This window comes from Panthera pardus, unplaced genomic scaffold (assembly GCF_024362965.1).
Source record: "Panthera pardus isolate Hobbes unplaced genomic scaffold, ASM2436296v1 HiC_scaffold_7, whole genome shotgun sequence".
Classification (NCBI taxonomy): Eukaryota; Metazoa; Chordata; class Mammalia; order Carnivora; family Felidae; genus Panthera; species Panthera pardus.
Window position 1 is genome coordinate 983208 of NW_026527002.1, and position 13163 is coordinate 996370.

A 13163-nucleotide genomic window follows, 5' to 3' on the forward strand; every position below is an offset into this window, starting at 1 on the left:
AATATAACTTGAAAACTGAAATTGTGATTCCTCCAGTTTTGTTTCTCTTTTTCAAGATTGCTGTGGCTATTCAGGGTCTTTTGTGGTTCCATACACATTTCAGAATTGTTTGTTCTAATTTCATGAAAAATGCTGTTGGTATTTTGATAGCGATTGCACGTACACTGCTTTGGGTAGTATGGACATTTGAACAGTGTTTGTTCTTCCAATCCACGAGCATGGGATGTCTTTCTGTTTCTTTGTGCCATCTTCAGTTTCTTTCATCAGTGTTTTATAGTTTTCAGAGTACGGGTCTTTCACCTCTGTGGTTAGGTTTATTCTTAGGTATCTTATTATTTTTGGTGCAGTTGTAAATGGGATTGTTTTCTTAACTTCTGTTTCTGCCGCTTCATTATTGGTGTGTAGAAATGCAACAGATTTCTGTACATTGATTTTGTTTCTTGTGACATTACTAAATTCATGTATTGGTTCTAGCAGTTTTGTGGTGAAGTCTTTCGGGTTGTCTCTATAGAGTATCATGTCATCTGCAAATAATGAAAGTTTTATTTCTTCCTTTCCAATTTGGTTGCCTTTCATTTCTTTTTGTTGTCTGAATGCTGTGGTTAGGACTTCCAGTACTATGTTAAATAACAGTGGTGAGAGTGGGCATCCTTGTCTTGTTCCTGACCTCAGGGGGAAAGCTCTCAGTTTTTCCCCATTAAAGATGATGTTTGCTGTGGGATATAATTCATGAATTTGAAAATGATTTTATGTAATATTTTAAATATATGATGTAGTTACCTGAATGTATGCCAGTTTGAGTTTTTGCACTTCTAAACTACTTTTCCACCTGCCCTTCTCATCTTTGTCCTTAAACAGCAAATCACTTCAAAACTTAGTGGCTTCAAACAGTGGTTCATTCTTTCTCATGGTTTCTCATTGACGAGGTGGTTCTGCTGGTCTCACATGATGATGGGCTGGGCCTGTTGCCCAGGTGCCTTGATTCAATTAGGAATGGCCATTCTCTGGCCTGGTTGACTTTTTCATATCCTAGTAGTGTCGTAATTGGTGGTTGGCTCCCAAGAGAGCTAAACAGAAGCTACCAGGCCTCCCACAACTGCACCAGCATCGCTTCTACCATATTCTGTCAAAATAAGTGGCAAGGCCATACCAGATTCAAGGGGATGGGAGATAGTCTCTATCCCTTGATGAGGTAGGGGGCTGTGCCTGGAGGGAGAAAAATTGTTCATAGCTGTTTGGAGGCAGTCCACACTCCTTGAGGGTGAATTTCACAAAGTGGAATTTGAAGTCAGAACATATGAATAAAAAATTCTGGTTATATTTTGTCAGATTACCTCTTGAGCAATATGGAATTGATTTCCAGGAATGTATAATTATGTATAAATGAAAATTTCCCATAATTCTACCAGCATTGTGTTTAGCATGTTTTAAGTTAAATTTTGAGGAGTGTATAATTTCATCATTTTTCAGTGTGCATTTTTTTTTTTTTTACAAATTTTCTTATTAGTTTTTTTGCTTGTTTTATCATTTGTATTTCTTGTCTAGATATGTATAATTCATTTATTGTCATAAATATGTGTGTGGCCATTTACTGCTTGTTCAAGGAACTGGTTATTGATATTAGCAGGTTTAATAATAATTTTGTTTTTTTATTTTTTCAAATTTTTATTTAAATTCTTATTTAGTTAAGATACAGTGCAGTATATTGGTTTCAGGAGTAGAATTCAGTGATTCATCACTACATACAACACCCCGTGCTCATCACAAGTACCCTCCTTAACACCCATCACCCATCTACCCAATCAATCCACAATTTGTTCTCTATCGTTAAGAATCTTTTATGACCTGAGCCAAAGTTGGATTCTTAACTGACTGAGCCACTAAGAGATTCTTAATGATAGAGAACAAACTGTGGGCATCGGGCTCTGCTGACAGCTCAGAGCCTTGTTTCCTGCCCACCCCCCGCCACCACCCTTGTTTCCTGCCCCCTCTTTCCTTCTAACCTTTCTGTTCATCTGTTTTGTTTCTTAAATTCCACATGAGTGAAATCATATATTTCCCTTTCTCTGACTGACTTATTTCCCTTAGCATGATACATTCTAGCTCCATCCACATCATTGCAAATGGCAAGATTTCACTTTTTTTTGATAGCAGAGTAATATTCCCTTGTATATATTTATACCACATTTTCTTTATCCATTCGTCAGTCGTTGGAGTTTTGGGCTCTTTCCATAGTTTGGCTATTGTCGATAGTGCTGCTATAAACACAGGGGTGCAGTACCTCTCTGAATCTGTATTTTTGTATCTTTTGGGTAAATACCTAGTAGTGCCATTGCTGGATTGTAGGGTAGTTCTATTTTTGACTTTTTGAGGAACATCCATACTGTTTTCCAGAGTGGCTGCACCACTTTGCATTCCCACCAACAGTGGAAGAAGGTTCCCCTTTCTCCGCATCCTCACTAACATCTGTTGTTTCCTTTGTTGTTGATTTTAGCCATTCTGACAGGCAGGGGGTGGTATCTCATCTTGGTATTGATTTATATTTCCCTGATGATGAATGATGTTGAGCATGTTTTCATGTGTCTGTTAGCCATTTGGTTGTCTTCTTTGGAAAAATGTCTATTCATCTCTTCTGCCCATTTCTTAACTGGGTTTTTTGGGTGTTGAGTTTCATAAGTTTTTTTATAGATTTTGGATACTAACCCTTTATGAGATATGCCATTCGCAAGTATCTCCCATTCCATAGGCTGCCTTTTAGTTTTGTTGATTGTTACCTTTGCTGTGCAGAAGCTTTTTATCCTGAAGTCCCAATAGTTCAGTTTTGCTTTTGTTTCCCTTGCCTTTGATGATGTGTCTAGTAAGAAGTTGCTGCAACCGAGGTCAAAGAGGTTGCCGCCTGTGTTCTTCTGTAGAATTTTGATGGTTTCCTGTTTCATGTTTAGTTCCTTCATCCATTTTGAATTTATTTTTGTGTATGGTGTAAGAAAGTGGTCCAGGTTCATTTTTCTGCATGTTGCTGTACAGTTTTCCCAACACCATTTGTTGAAGAGATGGTCTTTTTTCCATTGGATGTCCTTTCCTGCTTTGTCAAAGATGAGTCGACCATATAGTTGTGGGTCCATTTCTGGGTTTTCTATTCTGTTCCATTGATCTATGTGTCTGTTTTTTTGACAGTACCATACTATCTTGATGACTACAGCTTTGTAATACAGCTTGGAATTTGGAATTGTGATGCTTCCAGCTTTGTTTTGCTTTTTCAGGATTGCTTTGGGTATTTGGGGTCTTTTGTGGTTTCATACAAATTTTAGGATTGTTCTAGTTCTGTGAAAAATGCTGGTGTTATTTTGATAGAGATTGCATTAAATGTGTAGATTGCTTTGGGTAGTATAGGCATTTTAACAGTGTTCATTTTTTCAGCCCATGAGCCTGGAATGCTTTTCCACTGTTTTGTGCCCTCTTCAATTTCTCTCATAAGTCTTATGTAGTTTTCAGAGTATATATATCCTGTTCATACGTGCATGTATCTGTTTTGGGGCTCCTCCCCATTAGTCTGTTAGTCTGATTTCACATTATGTTAGTTTCTTTGGCTGATGAGAAAATCTTAGTATCTAGGAGAATTATTGCTTCTGTTTTCTTTTTCTTTAAAAATTTTCTCCAAACTCTTGCCAGAAGAATATTAGGACTGTTTGTCAAGTTCCAGGAGCAATGCTATTTGAATTTCAGTTTACATAGAAAGAATCTCTAGATTAATTTGAGTACTTAACCTTTGCAATAAGTTTGTCATGTAGGCTGATTGCTTTATTTATTCAGGTTTTTGATGTTCTTTACTTATATTTTGTAATTTTTCTCCACTGACGTCTTACATATTTTTCACCCATTCTTCAGCCTGGATGGTTTCTGTTCTTTATCGTGCATCTGGTGAGTTTCTTCTTCTAGGAGACTTTCCTTGTCCCTTCTTTTGGGGTAAGTTGTCCTTTCTAGATGCTTCCAGAGGATTTTTTACATTGTATTGTGCTGTCTCTTTAATCATCTTCCTGTCCTAGTTCGTAAACTTCTTGAGAGCAAACGAAGCTTTTAGTCTCCTGGTTTCAAGCGTCTATTATAGTAACTGCATCTGGTAGCAGTCAGATGATTATTGAGTGAAGGCATGAATTAATACAATAGTGAATTGTCATCATAGGTCTCCTGATACTTTGCTGTTTTATGTGTGTTTCTCTACATGGTGTTTTCATAATTTTTTGCCCCATTAAGATAGATAATAATGTTAAAACTCAACAAATATCTGACTCTTAAATTTCTGGAAAATTGTGAAGTATTATTCAGAGAGCTTTTATAAATGTTTTTATTAATATATGATTTTAAGCACTGCAAAACCATAAATTTCTTGGACTTAAATTTTAACACTTCCTTTACAATATTTTTGCTTATGGCAAATTTCAACGAGTCATGTTTGGAAAATATGTATTTTATTTTAAGTTGTACATATTCTGTAATCTCCCTACATTTTTTTTTTTTTAATCCATGGGGCTTTAATTTTAATTTTTTTTTTTTTTTTAAATTTTAGAAAGGGAGAGAGAGCACAGGTAGGGAGAGGGGAAGAAGGAGAGAGGGTATCTCCACACTCAGTGCTGAGCTGGATGCAGGGCTTGATCCCACGACCCCCTGGGATCATGATCCGAGCCAAAACCAAGAGTCAGACATTCAACTGACTGATGCCCTCAACCCAGGCACCCCTTGCTTTGTTTTTTGTTTTCTGGATTCTGGGGTGCCTGGTGGCTCAGTTGGTGGAGCATGTGACTCTTGATCTCGGGGTCGTGAGTTCAAGCCCCACATTGGGCTCACTTTAAAAGAATAAAAATACAGAAAGTTTTATGGCTTTTGAGATGCAGTGTACGGTGACAGTTTGTACCTGTGTTGGGAAAGCTGAATTTTAGTTTTGAGTAAGCTACTAGCTTGCAGTGGTCTTGAATAAGTTACTTTATGTTTTTGGTCTTTGTAAAACGTAGGTATAGCTGCCCATCGTACCTCAAAAAGACTTTTTTTATATTCAGATAGGTGGCAGTATGAGAAAGTAATTTGAAAAATATAAAGTGCTGTGTTATTTCCCTGGGTAGGAGTATTTTGCTTTGAGCATGCCTCGTGTGTGACATACAGAGAGATTTTTTTTTTCCGTAATGTGTATTTATTTTGCGAGAGAGAGAGAAGGAGCGAGCAGGAGCCCCAGCCCTGCATGAGCGGAGGAGGGGCAGAGAGAGAGGGAGACAATCCTAGGCAGGCTCCATGCTGTCAGCGCAGAACTGGAAGTGGGGCTCAATCTCACAAACCATGAGATCAGTCCCTGAGCCCAAATCGAGTCGGGTGCTTACCCGGTTGAGATACCCGGCACCCCTGGGAAGAGTCCTTTTAATGGAGTTCAGAACAGTATGTATTTGATCAGAGTTGTTTACACACTTGGTCAAGATGTGTCCCTCATCCCTATTAGATTTGCATGGATTGGGGACAGATTAGCAGGAGGTAGGGAAAGGAGCTCCATTCGGGACTAGTAGGTTCCATGAGTAGGCAGTGGAGAATACTGGCTAAGAGCTTCAACCCTGACTTACTTGCCATGTAATTAGATTGAATTTTATGAGATTTCTCTTTTGGTTAAAAAGATGCCTGAATAACTGCACTTTGATTTTATAAGGTTCAACCTAATAATTTAAGCCTTAATTTTCTTATCTAGTGAAATGGTGATGTTCTATCGGCTTATGAGGTGATTTAATGAAGGACTTCTGCCTGTAAAGCTTTTAGCAAATGTTTGTCTCATGGGAGGTGCTCGGTAAATATGTTATTTTTAATCAAGTCAGCTTGTTGGGTGTTGAGAACTCAGAACTCCCAGGGTGGGGCAGAATCAGAGAACTAAAATCAAAGGTGGGACTTTTCATGAGTTCCATCTTAACAGTGTGTCCACTCATGTTTGTTGAAATCCATGCCCAAGGACTCTGCAGGGGACACGTAAGCAGCCTTGGCCACATCCCGCAGCACACACGCCCCATACACTCTCTTCCTTAACCTTGTAGACCCTCTGGGTAGTGGGGTGAGGGGAAGGGACCCATAGCCAACCTGGGACCTGGGTGTTTGTGAGGATCAGCTAGAGGAGGGTTGAAAAGCACATGAAACAGAAAACGTTTATTCCATTTCTACAGATATTTTCCTTTAATTAAAAAAATTTTTTTTGTAATGTTTATTTTTGAGAGAGACAGAGACAGAGCTTGAGTGGGGGAGGGGCAGAGAGAGAGGGAGACAGAATCTGAAGCATGCAACGGGCTCCGAGCTTTCAGCACAGAGCCCGATGTGGGGCTTGAACCCATGGACGGTGAGATCATGACCTGAGCCGAAGTCGGACGCCCAACCGACCGAGCCACCCAGGCACCCCTCCTTTAAGTTTTGAGTAGGTGATGATTCCCCTAGTCAAGTCTTCCTATTCCTGCCCCCCAAGCAAGACTAATATTATTCATTGGGGCATTTTAAGATGGCACCTGATTATGTTTGCCACAGAAATAAGTTCGTAGATAGGGGGAAAAGGAAGTTACAAAACTTTGAGGCATGAGCTCATTTTGGGGAAAAAAGCACGGAAGCCATATATTTTGTATGGAAGATAATCTAAAGAGAAATACACTAAAGTGGTAACAATAATTATTTTTTGAATTTTAGGGGCTTTTGTACATCTTAGAATGCTCACCATCAGGTAGAACTGGAATTTATACTGCCCTCTCTAAAACGATACCACCTCTTGTCTTTTTTTTGTGGTAGAACTTACTTAATTTAGATGATTAATTGCAAACTGATAGTAAATTTGCTTTGCTGTTGTTTCTCATGTTTGTATGGCTGGTTGGATAGATTTATTACTATTCAAGTTCTTAGCCTTTTTTTCCTTGTAACTTGAAAAAGGTCAAAATGTATGAGTTAAAGTTGGGAAATCTTTTTTCTTAATAAACATTGCATGACAAGATTCATTCTGGGCTTTATTTGGCAGTCTTTATGCCTTTATTTTTGGTATCATGGGAATTAAAGGCAAGTGATGTGCAATTTGATATCTTTCACATTTAAAACTGGAAGCATTTTTCTAGAATGCATTTGTTTGCATTCAGAGTTTTGGTTATGAATGTCATTATTTTTGGTCTTATTTCCCAGGAGTATAGGTTCATTGAAATGTACTAAAGAAGAAACTAGATTAGTGGAGAAGCCTAGAGGTTTTTGACTTGGTTTGTCAATTAATAGTTAAGTGACTTTAGGATTATCACTCCACTTTTACTGGTGATAATTTTATTTCCTCTAAAGTATTAGGTTTTGGACTGGATGATCTTTGGTATTCTTCTGGACCCAAAATTAACATCATTTTAAAAGTTTCAGCTAGGAAGTGTGGATTTATGGGTGACTTTTTTTTTTCTTTTAATGAAGATCCAAGACTAACAGAACAAAATAGTTTAAACTTAATAACACACACAGACATACAGGAAAAAGACAAGTAGAACTATAGAAAAACGCTCATATATGGCAAGAGATCCAGAGGGCAGTCTACGTACATACTTCAATTTTCATGGAGTAACATCCCCACCTTCTGGCTTTTAATTCCTCACAGATATTAGCGGTTGGTTGAAATAAAACCAGAGTACTCTAACCCTGAATTTGAAAATATGACTCAGTGTTAATCTTGTATTTTTTTGTCTTATACTTTAAAAGCAAAATCGTCTTAGCTGCTATAATTTTTTAAATGTTAGTACTATCAGTAATTATCTATTAATCTTACAATTATTTTCCCAAAATGCAATATAAAGAAATGGTGAAAAGTTTAGTAGTAACTATCTTTATCACTTTTACGGCACTTATATAAGAAGAAACCTTAATTTTCTAGTTCCCTTTGTAGTTTTGGATGCTCATAAAGGTCACTTGATTGAATTGTTTGTAAATCAGCAACAGAATTCAATGCAAATTTAGAATAATTCTTGGGGAGGGGCGTGTGGGTGGCTCAGTTCGGTTAAATGTCCGACTTCAGCTCAGGTCACGATCTTGCAGTTCCTGAGTTCAAGCACTGCGTCGGGCTCTGTGCTGACAGCTAGGAGCCTGGAGCCTGCTTCAGATTCTGTGTCTCCCTCTCTCTCTGCCCCTCCCCTGCTCATGCTCTGTCTCTCTCTGTGTCAAAAATAAATAAAAACATCAAAAAAAATTTTTTTTAGAATAATTCTTGGGGAATGGCTTTAAATGGTAAGGATAATCAAGCTGATTTAAGGTTATTTTAAAAAGGAATTCAGTAGCAATGCATTGTGGAGGTCATGACTGTATAAGCTACAGGAAAATAGCAGCTGTCCCGATGTTAGGTGAATAGAAACTAACAGCTTAGGGTAAAATTTCTAGGGGCCACCCTACAGTTTTTAGAGCTTTTATAGAGTATATATATCATTTCATAAAGTATATTCTAATGTATAGAATATATTCTCATATATAGAATATTCTTTTAAAGAATAAAGAGCTTTTATTCTCACATAGCATAGATGGAGGCTAATGGAAGTTTTATGTAATTCCATCTAATACAAACATTAAAATGGTCATCATAGTCAACATTTATTGTGTTTAAGGTGGATTACCTTGTTTAATTTTCACAGTGATTCTGTGAGATAGGAACTATTGTTACCTCAGTTTTACAGGTGAGAAAGTAGGGCTGGGAGTCACATGTTAAGTGGTTAGCAGATCTGGACCTGGGCAGTCTGATTTCTAGATCTGTGACAGGATATGCCACTTGTGTAGTTTGTACTGCTGTGTGACTTGATGTAAAAGTGACTTTGGTCTACACCAATTTGCATTCCCACCAACAGTGCAAGAGGGTTCCCGTTTCTCCATATCCTCTCCAGCATCTATAGTCTCCTGATTTCTTCATTTTGGCCACTCTGACTGGCATGAGGTGATATCTGAGTGTGGTTTTGATTTGTATTTCCCTGATAAGGAGCGACGTTGAACATCTTTTCATGTGCCTGGAAAGCAGTGTGGAGGTTCCTCAGAAAATTAAAAATAGACCTACCCTATGACCCAGCAATAGCACTGCTAGGAATTTACCCAAGGGATACAGGAGTACTGATGCATAGGGGCACTTGTACCCCAATGTTTATAGCAGCACTCTCAACAATAGCCAAATTATGGAAAGAGCCTAAATGTCCATCAACTGATGAATGGATAAAGAAATTGTGGTTTATATACACAATGGAATACTACGTGGCAATGAGAAAAAATGAAATATGGCCTTTTGTAGCAACGTGGATGGAACTGGAGAGTGTGATGCTAAGTGAAATAAGCCATACAGAGAAAGACAGATACCATATGTTTTCACTCTTATGTGGATCCTGAGAAACTTAACAGAAACCCATGGGGGAGGGGAAGGAAAAAAAAAAAAAGAGGTTAGAGTGGGAGAGAGCCAAAGCATAAGAGACTCTTAAAAACTGAGAACAAACTGAGGGTTGATGGGGGGTGGGAGGGAGGGCAGGGTGGGTGATGGGTATTGAGGAGGGCACCTTTTGGGAGGAGCACTGGGTGTTGTATGGAAACCAATTTGACAGTAAATTTCATATATTAAAAAATAAAAAATAAAAATAAAATAAAATAAATTTCTTTCTAATAGGGATATTTTAAACTAAAATTAGAGCCCAAAGATTTTATTTATATAAAGCATTTCAATAAAAGCCTTCTCATTAAAAAAAAAAAAAAAAAAAAGTGACTTTGGTCTAGAAAACTTGACTTCAGTACTGGATCTGCCTCTTACAGCTGTGTGACATAACTTCTTCATAGCCCAGTTTCCACAACTGTAAAATGGGTGCTTTTAGAATTAAAGGGGATGATTTACTTAAAATAGAACACAATATATGCTCAACAAATGGTTTTAATAATCATAGTAGTTGTAATAATGGCTGTTTTTGTGTTTTTTTTTGTGATTTGTAAAAGCTCTGTATTACTGTGGCCCAAAATTTTCAAGCATTTTTTCATGAAGCACAAAATGGCTAGTGTTCTTTTAATTTACAGTATTTTTATTGCTTTTTCGTTACATGTCCAGAAGGGTTACTGTCAATTAATAAGTGAAAGATGTTTTGGTTTCACCAAGAGAGAAGTTATACAAAATGATGGCCACTTTAGAAGAGATGTCATCCCCCCCACAAAAAAAATCATAATCGTGTGTGTGCATGCATGAGAGAGATAGTGCACGGCCACATGTGCACAAGCTCTAGAGCCAAAGAGAGGCTTCTGAGGGCATTTACCTAATTTTTTCAAGACTTGTGTGATGGGGCTGGGGGATGTTTCAATCTAGATGCTTTTGAGAACATGAAAGACCACAAGGTCCGTTCTTTGGAGACGTGAGACCAGTAATTGTAAGAAAGGTTGTGGTCAGTTGGAAGAATCATGGTTGGATTCCAGGGGTTGGAAGTCACAATGGTGGCAAAGACCAGGTCTGTTGAGGATGAAGGAGTGAGAACTGTGAAATGCTAGGTTCTGGGCAGAGAGGCAAACTTCTGTGTTAAGATTTTAGAAATAAAGTAGGGGTGATGAAGTCTAAAGAGGGGGAGGTATGAGAAGGGCTAGTGGATCGTGTAAAATTTGCTGGGTTGGGCCCAGAGGTGAAGGGCGGGTCCTAGGAAACTGCTATATCCATAAGGAGAGTTATTCTCAAATCAAGGAGCTCCCCAAGGGATGATGACGCCCCATGCTGACATGGGGAGAGGTAAGACCCTCTAGTTAGGGATGAGGACAAGAAAGGAGACTGACTGGGGGCCATGGATGGGGCTGCTTCAGCATTGTTGAAAAAAATTGTGCCCTCTAGTGCTTTTTTAAAGATGGAACATAATTCTGTTCTTTAAAAAGCATTAGAGAGGACATGTTAATGAATTTGAACTTTCTGGTCCTGCCTATTTACTTGATGAAGTGTTCTAGGCTTGGAACAGAAATCTCAGTTATGGAAAATATTCATTTTATAATGATTTCCTTATGACTGATTTATGCCAGGATAACATTGATTTGTTAGGAATTCATCTACATGTTCTATGCTGCAGCTAATATTTGTTACGGTGTTTTCTTTAGGGTTTTCATTTTGGGTGGTTTTAGATTGAGCGTTTTCTGGGGGAGAATGCTTAAAGGGAATTTGACATTTTGGGAAATAATTTGTAAAGTTTAAACTGGAAAAAGCTCAATTTGAATATATGCAACTCTTGTAATTATGGGCTTTTTACATTTACATTCTTTTGTATAGGAGTTAAAGTTCCTCGTAATTTTCGCTTGTTGGAAGAACTTGAAGAAGGACAAAAAGGAGTAGGCGATGGTACGGTTAGCTGGGGCCTTGAAGATGATGAAGATATGACACTTACAAGGTGGACAGGCATGATTATTGGGCCACCAAGGGTCAGTGCTATAAATTATATTTTTTTCTATTACTATTATTGTCATTTTAGAGTAAGCATTTTATTTAATATTGATATTAAAGTAATTATCACTTTTAACTGAAACAATTCCTCCCTTTTAATTCATTTTGTATACATTTATCGAGATGCTTCCTGCGTGTAGGGTATAATGCTTGATTTTGTGGAGGACTGGGGGGAAAATATTGATACAGTCATTGCCGTCAAGGTGTTTGCAGTTGAGTAGAGAAGAAAAAATAATTACAAATGACAGATTCTAAATATGGCAGAGAAAGTTCACTACGGGACTTTAGAATATGTTTCTTCTAGCTGGAATAATTGAGGAAGGCTGAACAGTGGAGGAAGTTGCCTTTGGAATGAGCCTTAAAGGACTGACTGGTAGGATTTCAGAAGGTGGTGATGGGGATGGAGAACATTCCAGATAGAGAGGAGAAAAGGTGAGGAAATGGAGGGGTTACTTGGGAAGAGCAAACAGTATATTTTGACATAACATGTTACTAACCCGCTCGCTATGTGTGTAACCAAGGTGTAACCAAGGGTTTCTAAATTGGTTCGTATTGAGTGCACACTGCTGTTTGCCCTCTTGACATGTGACTTGTCTTGTATATACTATAGGCCTCAATTTTTTCATTTATAAAATACAGAGAAAAGTCTATGATTTTTGTATATTTTCTAGCATTGTTGGCAACAGACCCATTGTGTTTCATTTTATTTAGGTTTTTCTCAAGCTTAAGAAGTTTTATTTTTACTCAAAATCTTTTCCAGACTGGGAAATATTTTTCCACGTTGCATTCCTTACTCAAAGATCCCATTTACTGCACTCCTGGCAGTGAGTCTTTGAAATATGTATTCCATAATGTTTTTGACTTCTGCAAAGAGCACCAGTTTGAAGGTTTTCTTTTTTAGTCTTTGGTTTTATATACTATTGGCTACCTGATGAGAGCATTTCAATTGTTTTGCTTTTGGGTGGAGTTTAGATTGCCTCTTGGTTTTTACAAAAGAAAAATGGATCAAGTAATCAGCAGTGTTAACTTTAGAGAGTGAATCACCATATGTTTTATATTTTCTGGTATTTCTTTGCAGAATTTGAGCACACTACTAGCCTGACAAACTCCGATTTCCTTCTTCTGCTTTGGTTTTCCTGTAAGATATTTGAGGAAGGAAATGTAACTTGATGGTTAAGATTCTTGATGTGTTTTTTTGTAACTTGGTATTTATAATGAAAACCTTGATTTTCACTGCTTGTGAACATTATTAACATGGTCTGTTTGGTTAAAAAAGAAAGGACTTTAGTTTATGAGCTTTTTTTTTTTTAAATTAAGTTTTTATGTATTTACTTTGGGAAAGACAGAGAGTGTGAGTGGGGGAGGGAGTGAGGGAGGAGGGAGAGAGAGAATCCTAAGCAGGCTCTGTGCTGCCAGCATGGAGCCCGACATTGGGCTTGAAACTGTGAGATCATGACCTGAGACAAAACCAAGAGTCAGATGCTTAACCAACTGAGCCACCCAGGCGCCCCCTAATTTATGAACAACATTCTTAATGAATAGTTTGAAGATTTGACAGTCTGAACTTGAGTATACTAGAGTATAAATTTATATTTACATATACTAGATATTTACTGTATTTAGTATATTTATTTACTAGATACCTAGTATATTTATTTATACTAGAGTATAAGCTTGAAATTATTTAGATTTAGTTTTTCTCCAGCCACTACCTCCAATGGACTTT

General features: G+C 37.7%; 1 protein-coding gene across 2 annotated transcripts in view; it reads left to right on the forward strand.

Moving 5' to 3' along the window:
* Positions 1–13163, forward strand: part of UBE2V2 (ubiquitin conjugating enzyme E2 V2) — a 60085-nt gene that overhangs the window by 25494 nt on the left and 21428 nt on the right. For both annotated transcript variants that reach the window (XM_019428889.2, XM_019428890.2), the window contains exon 2: positions 11267–11415. In XM_019428889.2, the coding sequence (XP_019284434.1) occupies positions 11267–11415 (149 nt within the window). The remainder of the gene's footprint in view (positions 1–11266; positions 11416–13163) is intronic.